This window comes from Cucurbita pepo, chromosome LG07 (genome assembly GCF_002806865.2).
Source record: "Cucurbita pepo subsp. pepo cultivar mu-cu-16 chromosome LG07, ASM280686v2, whole genome shotgun sequence".
Classification (NCBI taxonomy): Eukaryota; Viridiplantae; Streptophyta; class Magnoliopsida; order Cucurbitales; family Cucurbitaceae; genus Cucurbita; species Cucurbita pepo.
Genome location: NC_036644.1, coordinates 9,346,591 through 9,360,965, shown reverse-complemented (window position 1 = coordinate 9,360,965; position 14,375 = coordinate 9,346,591). Strand labels below are relative to the sequence as shown.

Genomic DNA, 14,375 nt, shown 5'->3' with positions numbered 1-14,375 from the left:
AAGAAAGATAATTGTTTAAACAATACTTGAAAGGGATTTAGAAATGGTGAAAATCACGTTTAAAAGTGTAGAATCAAACAGTAAATTGATTCGAGCGTGACGTATTTGAGTTAAAAGATGTCGAATATAAAGAGTAGTAGACAAACAAAGAACACCGAGATAGCGTCCTTTTTTTTATAATTGTTTTAATAAAGAAAAGAGAAAAGAAAAGAAAAGAAAAGAAAAGGGGTTGAGAGACAAAATGAAGAAGCATGGGCAGAAATCTGCTGGGGGAACACATCATAGTTAAGAAGCTTCATCATGATTTGCTTCTTGACTGATCAAAGGAAGTATGTCATAAACGTGAAGACTAACCATCATCTGATCAAATTGCTTTTGTGGGCCACAAGATTTCCCAATTTTAGACCACGTCATTCCCTCTGGGCTCCACACCCTTTTTATTTCCCTGTCCACAGTTTCTTTTTTTTTTTTCCTTTTCTTTTCTAAACCCTAATTAATTAATTAATTAATTAATTAATTAATTAACTCTAATACCTCACAAACCCATCTCGAGAGAGAGAATGAAGACTTTGTTATGTGATTAATTATATTTATATGATTATTTAAACATGTAATTGAAAGGGGTGGTGGTGGTCCATCAAATACACTGCTCATTTGCCTTGCATATCAAGCAACCTCCTTCTAATCTCTCTCTCTCTCTTTCTCTCAGCAACATTCATGGCTAAAAGCATAATGACCAGCACCTCGGCTCGATACCCATGTGAGTTTCTCTCTCTTTCTTTCTCTCTCTAGCATTTCCTCATGAACAAACTTAGGCTCGAAAGTGAATCAGTCATGNAAAAAAAAAAAAAAAAAAAAAAAAAAAAAAAAAAAAAAAAAAAAAAAAAAAAAAAAAAAGTACATAGAAAAAAGACAAAAACAAGAGGTGGGTGGTTGTTAAATTTTTTTCTGTAGGATCTGAGTTTGTACTCAAAGATTTTGCCACGTTCAAGGCTTCTTATCTCTTCAAGTTGGTAGTCGGTTGTTTTATCTTCATCTCCAAAACCTATCATTTCTACCCTCTCAACCTAACCAAACTATGAGATACAAATCTCAAACTTTCTAATTAAAGATATATGTGTTAACGAGTTGAATTGAGTTATGTTCAAATTGGTTAAGGAAAAGGAGAGATAGTGGGTTGGGTGTGAAAATGGAGAAGTGGGTGTGGGCTAAAACAAAACGAAAAGATAGGATGGATGGAGTGAAATATTGGAAAGCCTTAGGAATTGGGCCTAAGAGATTAACAGCTGTGAAAGAAGGCCGTTTTTGTTTTTGCCTTTTGCTTTTGTAGTCAAGGGTTGAAGCAAAAGAAACAAACAAGGCAGCAGACAGAGATCAGCTCCTTGAGCCTTTACAAATCTCTCTCTCTCTCTCTCTCTCTCTCTCTTTCTTTCTTTTCCCACAAACCGCCTACATATGATATCATTTTGTTCTAAATTTCCCCAAACCCTTAAAGCTTCTGTGTAGGTTTTGAGGCTCACCTTTTTCTTTTCCCTTCTCTCTCTCTCTGTTCAGTTAAAGTTAAGAGCAAATTCTGGTTTGCTTCTCTACTTCTTCTTTCTCTTGTTAAAGCAAACCTTATAGCTCTCTCCAAACCCAAATCCACAGTTTCTTCTTCTTTCTTTCTTTCTTTCTTTCTTTCTTTCTTTCTTTCTTTCTTTATTTTAGGGTAAGTAAGTAAGTAAGTATATAACTTTTATCTTCTCCTCTCTGTGGGTTTCAACAAAATTGAAGCTTTCCCTTCTTCCTCTTTCTATTTTGAACAAAACCCAGTTCTTAGATTTCAAATTCAATCACTGGGGTTTCAAAAAGTTACCTCCTTTTTGTTTACAGTGATGAGAATTCACAATACCAAGTTGATATCAAGCTTGAAAGATAGAAGAAGAAGAAGAAGGAGGAGCTTCTAAAACGACGGCGTACAAAGAAGAATATCAAAGGGACGTTTGAGCATGAAGAGCAGTTTAGGGAGCATCACCAGCTCTGATCTCATAGATGCCAAGCTTGAGGAGCATCAGAAGTGCGGATCAAAGCAGTGCCCAGGGTGCGGACACAAGCTTGAAGCCAAGCCGGTAAAAAAAACACTACACCTTTTACTTTTACTTGGGTAAAAAAAAAAAACAATATTTGTTTTGGGTTTAGGTGGGATTTAGTTGGGAGATTTTGGAATGGAGTGTGCAGGATTGGTTAGGTCTACCAGCAGGAGTGAAATTTGACCCGACAGACCAAGAACTGATAGAACACCTTGAAGCTAAAGTTGAAGCTAAAAATGATATCAAATCTCACCCTTTGATCGATGAGTTCATTCCTACAATTGAAGGTGAAGATGGGATTTGCTATACTCACCCTGAAAAGCTTCCTGGTAATTCCTTNCCTCAAGTAAACATTCAATTCATAGGACAAATGAAACAATAAAAAAAATAAAAACAATTTGGATAAACAGGAATATTTTTAGTCAAATTTATTATTATTTTTTTTAAATTTTTATAAAGAGGGAAATTATGTTTGCTTATATATATGTATCCAATTCAGTTGGGATTTTTTTGTTTTTTTTGTTCTTCCTTTCAAGTTGGATATGACTTTAGAGGAAAACCCATTTTGCATTATGGTTGCACCTAAGCCAACCAACTTGGAATTTTGATAAATTCTTGTCCCAATTTAAAAAAAAAAAAAAAAAAAAAAATCCAATCTTTTTAATTTTAAAATGAATAATTTGGTTTGTTGGTGCAGGAGTTACAAGAGATGGGTTGAGTAGGCATTTCTTCCACAGGCCATCAAAGGCCTACACCACAGGAACAAGAAAGCGAAGAAAAATCCAAACGGAATGCGACTTCCAAGGCGGCGGCGAAACACGGTGGCATAAGACCGGAAAAACACGACCGGTTATGGCCAGCGGCCGCCAAAAGGGCTGCAAGAAAATCCTCGTACTTTACACCAACTTCGGAAAAAATCGAAAACCCGAAAAAACCAACTGGGTCATGCACCAATACCATTTGGGCCAACACGAGGAGGAGAAAGAAGGCGAGCTTGTCGTTTCTAAGATATTTTATCAGACACAGCCACGTCAGTGTAACTGGTCGTCGGCCGAGAAGGGCAGCGGCGGCGGCATCGGAGAGGTTACTGGCGACAATGTTGTTCTTAGTAGTAGGAGGGAGAGTGGGAGCGGGAGTTGTTCTTCTTCTCGGGAAATGACAACCCCGAGAGACGAAATGTCTCCCGTGGGCGGCGGAGGCGGCAGTGGCGGTCTTTGTCCTCCGCCACATATCGCCGTCACTTACGGCGGATTGGATCACATTCAACAATTCAAAGCCGACCATTTTGGGTTTGGTTCCTTCAGGAGAAACTTCGATGAGGTTCGTGTGATTTTTGATTCCATGCAATGAAGGGAATAGTCCATTTTTTGTAATTCTTTGTAGTCTAGGGGTGTAAGTGCAATTTAGAAAGAATAAGCTAATTAGGTTTTGTCATACCTCATTTTGCTTGCATTTGCAGCATAATTTCATGGGCCTAATTAGAGATTTAGGGAACATTATTATAATCATCATCTAAATTACCAAAACTTTGTAATTTAATTACTTTGTTCTATATCTTCCACAGGTTGGCATTGGAGAAGCTTCAACGACGAGAGAATCCGCCCCGACCGAGGACATCGGAGACCACCACCGTCACCACCACCTTCAACGGCAACATCACCATCCAACGGCGACAACTGCATTTCAAATCACCCGACCTTCAAACCCAATCTCGACAATCATCTGCCCGCCTCCTCTCCACCATTCCTCGATCATTCTCGACCACGACTCGTACCGTGTTTCTCCATTGATACTGCAAAACGAAAGCTTTCAGGTAACTAATTTTGTTTTAGTGAAAGATTTAGCATATCGTACAAACTCTTTTCACTTTGGAATATTATAAGCTTTGAGAAAAGGAAGTTTTATTTAAAAAAAATAAAAAAATGATGGGTTTTCTTTACAGCAACAGCAACAACATCATCATAAGCTAGGAGGGAGGTCTGCTTCTGGTTTGGAAGAACTCATAATGGGCTGCACTTCCTCTAATATCAAAGAAGTGAGTCAATTTTACGTCTAAAATTTTAAATTTTGTGTCTAATAAATTTATAAATAGAGAACTTTTGACGGGTTATTAGCTAAATTTTGAAAATTTAGGAACTAAAACTCGGAAGGAATATTTACGTAAAAGGGAGATGAATAAAAACAAGAAAAAGGAAAGAAATGGAAATTCTTTATTGGTATAATTTTGAATTAAAGAGTAAGGAAACAGTGATACTCTCCCCTTCTTTATCTCTTTCTTTTATTATAGTTTTCTTCTCAGAATCAAAGTGTTAGTGTTTATTTTATGATATGGAAAAAGCAAAGCTCAAAATGATTCAGACAACAGAATATATTCTGCTTCATTTAATTTGGAATGAAACTTATTCTGCTTTTTCGTGTTCAAAATTATGTATTGTATCGATACGATGAATAATTAACATAATTATCGATACGAACAACACGAGAACGTGTAAGGGAAAGTAAACCCTAATATTTGTGCATGGTTTATGATGTTGTAGGAGTCAACCATGGGAAGCAACGCTCAAGAAGCAGCAGAATGGATGAAGTACTCACCTTTCTGGCCTGACCCTGACAACCCAAATCATCATTGATAGAACCAAAAAGGGACCAAAAAAACAAAACACAAAACACAAAACACAACACAAAACAAAACACCCAAGTTTCTTCTTCCTTGAAGAGACAAGACAGACAGACAGACAGACAACATTATTACTTCTCTCTTCGATTTCTCCTTCGAAACAAAATAATCCCATTTCTTTGTCTTCTTTTTTATTAAACAAATTCCATGCTGGAAAAGAAAAGGGGGGAAAAAGAAAAAGAAGCAAAAAAAAAAAAGAAAAAAAAAAGAAAAAAAAGAAAAGGGTGCAGCTTTGGAAGGAAAAGGGTGAATGAAAGCAAGAAAAATGCAGTCAGAGGCATCAAAATCATCACCGTTATCATTACAGTATCATCTTCTTCATCACTTATTCTTTCTTTAATTTTGATTGTTTTTTTTTTCTGTTTTTTTTTTTGTTTTGAAATTCTTGTACAGTTCATGTTTTTATGTTGTTTTTTTTCTTTTTTTTTTTGGAATTTACACAGAAATACACCAGAAATTGATAAGCGTTTCTATCCCATTGAGCTTGAGGTTGAGGTTCTATTATATCATTGATTGTTTATGTTGTTAGGAAAGTTGATATGCAATTACAGGTAAAGATTGAATTTTTGTTTTTGTATGTATCTTCAACTTTATGAGCACTTTGGAGAAAATTAAGATGCTGCATGCTCCTACTACCACTAATTGCTATTGTATTACTTACTTTCATCCTATTCAAAAGGGAACCAACTGTGTGGTTGCTTCTCTTTCAAAATCTTTATATTCCAATCATTCTCTTTCCCGCCCTCTCTACACTATTGTCGTTTAATTTCTTAGGGCGGGCACGAGTTTGACCTCTTAAACTCTGAGGTTTAGAAAGCATATGTTAACGAATATGTTTGAGATCTCACATTGGATGGAGAGGGGAACGAAACATTCCTTATAAGGGTGTGAAAATCTCTCTATATTAGACGCGTTTTAAAACCGTGAGTTTGACGGTGATACATAACGGGATAAAATGGACAATATGGTCAAAATGGACAATATCTGCTAACGGTGGGCTTGGGCTGTTGTTAGAAATGGTATTAGAGCTAGACATCCGATGGCGTGTCAGCGAGGACGCTGGGCCTCCAAGGGGGTGGATTATGGAGACCCCACATCGGTTGGAGAGGGTAAGAAACATTTCTTATACGGGTGTGGAAACCTCTCTCTAGTAGAAGTGTTCTAATACCGTGAGTCTGACGGCGATACGTAATCTCCTAGTGGTAGGACTGAGTTGTTACAAATGGTATTAGAGCCAGACACCGGATGATGTGCCAGCAAAGACACTGGGTCGAGGTGAATTGTGAGATCCCACATCAGTTGGAGATGACAACGAAACATTCCTTATAAAGATGTGAGAATCTCTCCTTAGTAGATACGTTTTAAAATTGTGAGGTTGAAACAATACGTAACGGGCCAAAGCAGTCAATATCTACTAGAACTAGCGGTGGACGAGCTATTACAAATGATATCATATAGCCAGTCACTGGTCGGAGTAGGGCTAGACCCTCTCCATAGTAGACGCAGTTTTGTCTCAAAACAGTGAGGCTAACGATGATACATAACAGACCGAAGCGGACTGTAATGTTATTGTCTAGACGAAAATTGTGTGGAAAAAGTGTTTTTTTAACCCTTTTTTTTAGAGCTTACACATTATTGAAGTTTGTGGGAATAATGTGATTGTTATAATGTACATAGAAAGTAAATTAACTTTAGACATGTGAATGGGAAATCACTTATAGTGGCTCTCCATATCATAGAATGTGCTTTATATTTCCCCTTTTATTCTTTCTCATCCAACCATGACTCAGCCTTTAAAAGAGTTTATGTGTTTGAGGTGCACATTTATGTCTATATGCATGTTGGTAGCCTTCGATACGTCGTTTTTTCGTCTTCTTACTGGAATTTTATTTGAGGATCTTTCTGTTTGTATAAGAATAGCATGGAGTTTCATACTTTATGTCAGCTAATTTCGTGTTTTTTGGTAGCTTAAGACACTCATTTTACTTCCTTTTTTACTTTATTCTATTCTAGATTCCAACTTTATTTCATTTTTGAAGGAATTCATATATAATTAGATATGATGCAGTGAATGCTTCTCTCTCTCTCTCTCTCTCTCTCTCTCTAAATTTGTGTATATATATATATATATATACACACATATATAGAGAGAGAGAGAGTAACGTGGTGCATGTTGGGTTCTTTTTGATTCTGAAGGACATGCATGGAATTAATATAATAGAAATGGAAGAACAAAGACAATTATGAATGAGAGAAGCTTTTGGATTTGAAAATGACATTACATAATCAGCTAATCATCTTCCAAATCTCTCTCTCTCTCCTTATAATTTCGGTTTTCGGGACGATTATAAAGTTACGTGCATTAGCGAGAGATTTGAAGTTAGCTTAGTTTAACGCTAACAAGGAGTGTTAAGAAGATAGAGTGAATCACCACGAGTTAGCTTACTTAATGGTTCAAGATATCAAGTTGTGAACTTGAGATGTGTTCAGAGAGTGAGCAATCATGGTAGATAGACGTCACGTTTTGAGCTTAACAATGTTATTTAATAGGCCTGTGAGATACCACATAGGTTGGAAAGATGAAAACTCGAATGGTACAATATCTGCTAGCAATGGGTTTAGGTTGTTACAGGCCATTTCCTACCGTTTCCGTGCTGCTAGGGTTAGCAAAATCCCGAACGAATATGGAGAGAAGAAGATCCTAGAGAGGCGATAGGTTTGGAAAGATGGTAAAGATATAATATTAGGGTTAGGGCTATCTTTTTGGTTTGCAGATTTGGTCCCAAAAAGAAGTTGCAGAAAGAATTATATTAGTGCAAAGAGGAATATCACAACATGGCCAAACTCAACCTTTTATTGGATTCTTCCATAGTGCCATAGACCCCTTTCCCTTTTTGCATTTATTTTTTTTAATCACCAATCATAATCTATTTATTCTCTATGTTTTTTTTTTTAATTTTTTTTTTAAATTTCTTATAAGATATGAGAGATGTTATATATATATAGACAATACATCTTGTAAAGTACTTTACTTAGGCCCTAAGTATAATGGAGAGGTAGAACGTGTAGATCGAGTATCAAAAATGGGACGCAGACGATCTTTATCTTTAAGTCTGAATTGAGTAGGATGGAAGTAATCCTCGTTTCTATCTCGAATCTCGTTTCTCATGGTTGTTTAAGGAAGTTGAGGTATGTTTGACGATATCAGAACAAAATGTTTATCTTTAATCTAAAACCATTCTCGGTAACTTTTTGGAAGTTTATAATTAAGGTATGGTATAATTTGGATTCTTTTTCGATGCCAAAGGACATCGAGAAATGTAAATAAAAAAAATGTTGAGAAAGGTTTTTTTTATGAAAAACAATCGTCGGCAAAAGTGTCAACAAGGACTGGTTGGTCTGCGTTTCGTTCATGACACAAGAGGCTAATGTCAATACAAAACCTAATATCGACAGAAACCTCCCTCGTGGACATCAAGAGATAACATCTGTTGATGTCTCGGTAGTGACATCAATAGAAGTTAGAGACCTTTTGAATAGCTTACCTGAAAATCACATCACATTTGTCTCTCCTTCGCAAATCACATCGCACTTCCCACAAGTTTCAACTGTTCCACCATTGATTTCCTTTGCGTGTCAAATAGAGATGTCCATGAGGCAAGGTGGGAACACGGAAACCGTTCTCCTAATAAGTCTTTATTCTTCTTTATCTCCCTTGGACTCGTTGGTCTTAGGTTTCCTAATACTCGTTTGATCCCTTTTTTCATTATACCACTGTATGTTGTGTATGTTGTCTTTAGGTCATTGTCGTTGCATCTTGTCTCGAATTTGCTATTGTTTTCCCTCATAGAAGTCATACCTGCATTTCAATTTGTCGCAAGCACCACCAAATCTCGTTGAAGAAGACGTGCCCACTATCTCCAATTGGACATGCAATTTCACGGATCAGTTTAAGATATTGTGTTTCGACTTACTGCATTTTGGTTCAATTCCAGACGTTATGATTTTGAACACATGATTGTTCATTTCGGCCATAATCATTTTGTTTGATTCAATGCGTCACACTTCATTAGAACCTAATACGGCCTAGTTTAGCTTCGGCTCCGTTTCTACTTAGCATTTTCTTTGATTAGGCTAGCTTTATCTCAAGTTTAGGTTGGGTTCTAATAGTTTTTAGTTCATTCAAGGTTCATTAAACCTATAAACGAGTTTAATTTATACCAAACTCGATTAAACAAGAATGAAGTAAATTCTACGAAAATAATTAACAGTAACCCAATCGACCAACTTCATCACCTTTAAATGCAACTATCCAGTACAATAATGATATCTAAAGGAGTAATTTTGGATAGAGACGCGTTACCAAACCACAATAGTTGGTCAAGTAGGCTCCACTCATTCACAAAGTTTTAACCCAATTGACATGGATTGTGGCTTACATTTTCGACTCCATCGAACCAAAGGACATCGGTCGATACCACTTTCGACTCCATACCCAACAAGCTTAATATTTTCCATCAGCAAAAACCACATGGTTTTCTTCATAAGATAATTCAAGGGAAGGGAAATTTGGACGTACCAGTTATGTACAACCTAATTGTAGTTTCGTGTGTTCTATGTACTTTGACGAACAACGTGTGTTCTATGTACTTTGACGAACAACGTGTGTTTGATTCTGTTTCTTACTTCCATGACGCTTCTAAACAAGAGCGAGCGGGCGGTGTGCTGTGATGTAAGTTGGTTATCAACAAGCACGAGCCTCCGACACGGGCAGACGCTTAACGAGAGATCCACTACTGCCATGAACTATCAAAGAGGAAAAGAGGCAGGACAACCTTGCTATCATTGGCTTTGACTTACCCATCCTAGGGACAACTGCAAGTTGTCTACCCGCACCGTCGATGCACGTACCATGATATCCTTCTAGATCGTCTTTCGTAATGAGCACCGCATCTCCACCTGAGGGTGAGCTAGAACTCGTAACTGGACGACGGTTGCTGTATTCTTGAACAGCCTGTGTGTTGTAATACCACAAAAGAACCCATGATGAGGCAAAGCTTGTCTGTGAGATCCCACATCGGTTGGGGAGAAAAACGAAACACCCTTTATAAGAGTGTGAAAACCTCTCCTTAGTCGACACGTTTTAAAAACCTTGAGGGGAAGCTCGAAAAGGAAAGCCCAAAGAAGACAATATCTGCTAGCAGTGGGTCTAAGCCGTTACATTATCAGAAAACACTACTACTTGGCTATTGAATTGCTGAATCAACAGACTAGAAACTATGTGGCTTTCCACAAGCTTATGATCTAAACAATTTTAAGTTTTGAGGAGTAAGTTCTTTTACCTCCCACTGGGATGGGGCGAGCAACACGCGTGGTCTTCTCGAGCGCACATATTCCAGGGCGGCAGACGGGGTCATGTGCTTATATTTGACCTGAAAAATAAAGAAGCAAATCAACATAATCTCGACTCACTACTATACAGAGGTTCTGCACAGAAGGGTACATATGAGATTACCAAATAGCAAAGCACAATGGTCGTGCTCCTTCCTCGTCCTGCTTTACAGTGGACGTATGTCGTTTTACCAGACGATGCATTTCCTAAAGACAAACAACATGTATAGCACACATAATGGAAGAAACAGAGGAAGAAATGAGGTAAGAAAGTAGCTCACTGTGAATGAAGTCCACAGCTCGTTTAATATCAGAAAATTTAGGAGCAAAACAGTAATCTCTGGTGGGGATTTGTAAGTGGTCAATTCCGTGGCGCTGCACAACATTCAATTAGTACACAACTTTGAAGCATCAAATGGATATTCAAACAACAAAACTCAGGACTCACATAATACAAGGAAGATGGAACTAATGTTTCATAAGGTTCATTCAGAGTGATCACGCCGCCAACACCGAGCTTCTTCAATCTCGGCACGTGTTTGGGGAACGGCACTGCACCCAGCAGAAGAAACTGGCAAGGAAGAACCAATTCGTTCACATTAATAACAGACACAAATCTACAACAAAAACTACATAATCACATACAAACAAATCCATAATTCTTGTGATTCTCTCATTCCGCTATCACTACCAGCTACAGATCAGATATGTCCTCAAGCTCATATTGGTCAAGATCATATTGGTCAGAGGTTGAGAATGAGACCCAATTTACTGTTCCTCAGTAGCTCAGTAGAGTGGTTGGCTGTTAACCAATTGGTCGTAGGTTCCGAATCCTAGATTTGATTCGGGTTCGCTTCAACCGTTAAGAGTAGGTAACTCGTTCCCTGTATCTTTGTAGACAGAGTACCGTTACACTATAGATTAAGCATGTTTTTTCACAGAAAACAAACTCTTTTTCTATGACAACAAGCACAACTATATAGGGGCGTGACGGTAAGCTCTCTATCTATCAACAACAGGGGACTGTTCTCCTTTGTCAATGGTACTAAGGACTGGGGCGAGCGGAATTCTGGAGAGGCTCGAGGGCCGAAGGCAATCAAATCCATCATACAGACAATAAAGCTTTCTTGTCCGGAAAGTCAAACAGCTCAAATCAAGAACATAACAATCCATTCATGGATTGATCAGAATGGAGCAAAATCAAGAGCAAACAAGTAAAAGAACGCAGAAATCAAACCTGATCGACTTCATCCCACCATCTAAATTCGGTTTCCATTTTATTTCGAAGCACGTTGTAGAAGAGGGTAGGGTAGAACAAGATTCGAGCCCCAGCCCCAACCAAAGCTCTTTTAGCATCCACCTTCACAATCTGACCGCTACCGATTTCATCTTCCCGATCAGTCCCAGCATCTTCCAATTCCACTATCTTCATCTCAACAACCAATTCCCAATACCAGATGATCAAATCAAAAAACTCAAATTCCACGCAATTTCAGTAGAAACGAGAGTCAAAGAGGGTGGAGGAACATGACGATGGTGGAAAATTGGAGCAAAAGGGGAATCGATTGGAAAGCGAAGTNGAAAGGTTTCCATACCATTATAAAGGGTGCTTCGTTCTCGTTCTTGACCGACGTGGGATCTCATAGGAAGTGCGATGGAATCATCCGCAGAACGTGAAGATTATGGAAACGGAATAGTCAATGAAGAAGAAGAAGACGCTTTTCTAAATTCATTCCCCAAATTTGGTGCGACTGTTAGGTGGCATCTGTACACTGAGAGGATAATCATCTTATTTCTTATTTCTTCTTTCTTTCTTTCTTTTGAACATATCTTTTTAGAATGTCCAAATTTGTAGTGATTTATTGGTGTGGGGTTTGTTCATACTAACTTTCATTCAATAAAGATGTTTAGGTGTAGTTTGATGGAATCAAATAATACATTATTTAATGATATATCAAATTGTGGACAACCTTATTTTGGCGGTTATAAAAAAACCATTTGTTCACACTACGAGCTATAAAGTTCATAGATTTTTCATTTTTAGTACAACCATTGCAGATGTGAAGAAAAGATAATATGAAAAGACACTTGAATGCTTTGACACAACACCCAAATTCAATAGCAGCACAGCCACATTGCTTATGCTTGTGCCCTTTTTATTTGCATAGCAACCACGAAAAATTATCTTAGAGCGTCGGTTTTCCGACACGCTCCCTTTGTTTGGTCACATTTTTAAGGTTTATCCGACCAAAAAACTTTGGTGCATTTCATATGCTCTCAATAACCATAAATAAAGGATCGGGAATGAACTCTTCAGCTAGGGTCTAAGGCATCAGAAAGTGAGATAATGTGAAATGGAAAGCAGAAAATTCAACAAAATCTAAAGCTTCTACCACTCCACATAGCATACTACCTGCGATTTGACCCTTTTCCCTTAGGTTTCATATGCCTCGAGATATTGAGAGTGAGAGGCTGCGAGCAGTGCAGCTCCGATGCCAGAACCATCATTCGAATGCTCGACAACGATGTTTTCAGCTACCCCATCTCCAAGTAGCTCCTTCAGTGTACTTTCCATGGTGGTTCTGAATCTCGTGTAGTGCTCATACAACCCTCCATCCATTGCTACAACGGACTGCTGCTTCACTCCATCCTGGACAGTATCTTTTCCAAGTTTCTTCAGGATTCCTAAGATACCAGCAGCAGATAGGCGTGCGCCCCGCGTGGCAACTACGTCACAGAGCTCCACTACAATTTTTCTTGTTTTCAAGGAGGTATTAGGTATCTGGAAGCAAAGCAAAAGGAAAAGAATAATGAGTTAACCTTATGCATTCGAGTTAATACGTGAGTGTTTAGATCAGCATGCACAGATCTCAACCATTTTCATAGGACAATTGCTGATCTCAACCATTTTCATAGGACAATAGTATTTAGAACAGCATGCAACATTCTCATAGGACAATAGTCTAACTGTACGTTACTATATTTGGTCGTCAAAGTAAGGTAACTTGTAGGATATTAAATTCTAGACAAATGGTCACCATGACTTCCATATATTAAACTAAACGCGCAGAGATCTTTTGAAGTAGCACCCTACCTCTAAAATATCCTTCAGTTTGCTTCCAACAACTTTGAGGTCAGGCGATGAGTCGTGATGCATGGCAGACATGTGGGGAGTCCTGCACATTTTTGGAGCGGCTAAAAGTTACGGGATAACTTTTGAGACTAGACTAAAATGGCACTACGGGATAACTTTTTAGACAGTCCATTCAAATCTGAAGTTTACCCAACAGCCAAGTTCATTAACACAAGCCATACATGAAGACCCATAATACAATTAAACCATTTATGAGGGAAGAAATTTAAGCTTCAGGTTTGAAGAATTAGTTTCAGATCTCCATCATCAGCCAGAAACAGCGAGGGCAATAAGTATCCATTATCGGTTATAGCAAGTGCCGGCTAAAACATAAACTAGCAACAATTATCATTTCAGATTTGGAATGTTATTACAGAATGTAAACGCCAACATCAATCTACAAGGAAGCGAATATAATGAGGGACAGATGGTTACTGTATGTATACCTCAATACAAATGGAATTTTCAGTTTGGGTGGAACAGTGTCACCAAAGAGAGCCGCCTCATCAGCCATCTTTAACAAAACTCTACGAACAATTTCTCCCAAGTACATACCAGAAATCAACTTCTCAAAAATCTGACAAGTAGAAATGGAGAGAACTATTCAACGCATATTCTGAAAACCTTTTTGTTTTTGCGTAATTCTCAAATGAAGGTGTTGTGTTAAGAATTATCTTACCTGTTCTCCAGGGTTTAAACTCTCTGTATCCAATGCTTGATCAAATTCTGTAAGAGGCAGATGCGAGGACCGGAAGTTACCCCATTCCATGTTAATTACCTGCATTAATATAACGTCCCAGGTACCATCAATACATTGATGAATTCATGCACATCATCGGACTGTAAAATTATTACAATCAAAAAACAAAAAACAAAACACACAATCCACTAACCATTTCTCCTGACATAGGAAGTAGCCCATGCCACTTGGGAATAGCATGGACACGCTCTACATAAGCTGCATTTGTTCCAGTGCCCAAAATCACAGCAGCAATTACGCCATTATGATGGTATCTACCTCCTGCTAACGTTCCAATTGTGTCGTTTACCTATATCTCAGAAAGGACAAAGTCACATACAGAAACCCACACCCCGCACCCCCCCC

At 38.1% G+C, this 14,375-nt stretch overlaps 3 protein-coding genes across 7 annotated transcripts in view; 1 reads left to right on the top strand and 2 right to left on the bottom strand.

The window, feature by feature from the left end:
• Window positions 1-709: 709 nt before the first annotated feature.
• On the top strand, window positions 710-5,388 carry LOC111798108 (NAC domain-containing protein 75-like). 5 transcript variants are annotated; one of them, XM_023681079.1, is made up of 7 exons: window positions 710-760; window positions 1,873-2,108; window positions 2,218-2,398; window positions 2,767-3,389; window positions 3,634-3,882; window positions 4,012-4,104; window positions 4,607-5,388. In XM_023681079.1, the coding sequence occupies exons 2-7, from the start codon at window positions 1,989-1,991 to the stop codon at window positions 4,697-4,699; spliced, it is 1,359 nt and encodes a 452-aa protein (XP_023536847.1). In that variant the 5' UTR covers window positions 710-760; window positions 1,873-1,988; the 3' UTR covers window positions 4,700-5,388. The 5 variants fall into 5 exon arrangements, 4 of the variants coding, with proteins under 4 accessions (XP_023536847.1, XP_023536846.1, XP_023536845.1 ...); XR_002815652.1 differs by lacking the exon at window positions 710-760 and having other exon boundaries at window positions 1,375-2,108; window positions 4,607-5,052; window positions 5,190-5,388; XM_023681078.1 differs by lacking the exon at window positions 710-760 and adding an exon at window positions 1,375-1,708.
• A 3,622-nt stretch (window positions 5,389-9,010) lies between these two features.
• On the bottom strand, window positions 9,011-11,715 carry LOC111798229 (putative dual specificity protein phosphatase DSP8). The gene is made up of 6 exons (XM_023681255.1): window positions 11,375-11,715; window positions 10,586-10,708; window positions 10,419-10,512; window positions 10,262-10,344; window positions 10,089-10,178; window positions 9,011-9,760 (listed from the first exon to the last, which is right to left on the bottom strand). Exons 1-6 carry the CDS (start codon window positions 11,567-11,569, stop codon window positions 9,491-9,493), a joined length of 855 nt encoding a protein of 284 aa, XP_023537023.1. The 5' UTR covers window positions 11,570-11,715; the 3' UTR covers window positions 9,011-9,490.
• A 527-nt stretch (window positions 11,716-12,242) lies between these two features.
• LOC111798227 (hexokinase-1-like) overlaps window positions 12,243-14,375 on the bottom strand; it is a 4,804-nt gene continuing 2,671 nt past the window's right edge. Inside the window, exons 5-9 of the mRNA XM_023681252.1 lie at window positions 14,164-14,319; window positions 13,950-14,048; window positions 13,717-13,847; window positions 13,232-13,313; window positions 12,243-12,919 (exon numbers count right to left, since the gene is read on the bottom strand). Coding sequence (XP_023537020.1) covers window positions 12,572-12,919; window positions 13,232-13,313; window positions 13,717-13,847; window positions 13,950-14,048; window positions 14,164-14,319 — 816 coding nt within the window. The 3' untranslated portion in view covers window positions 12,243-12,571. The remainder of the gene's footprint in view (window positions 12,920-13,231; window positions 13,314-13,716; window positions 13,848-13,949; window positions 14,049-14,163; window positions 14,320-14,375) is intronic.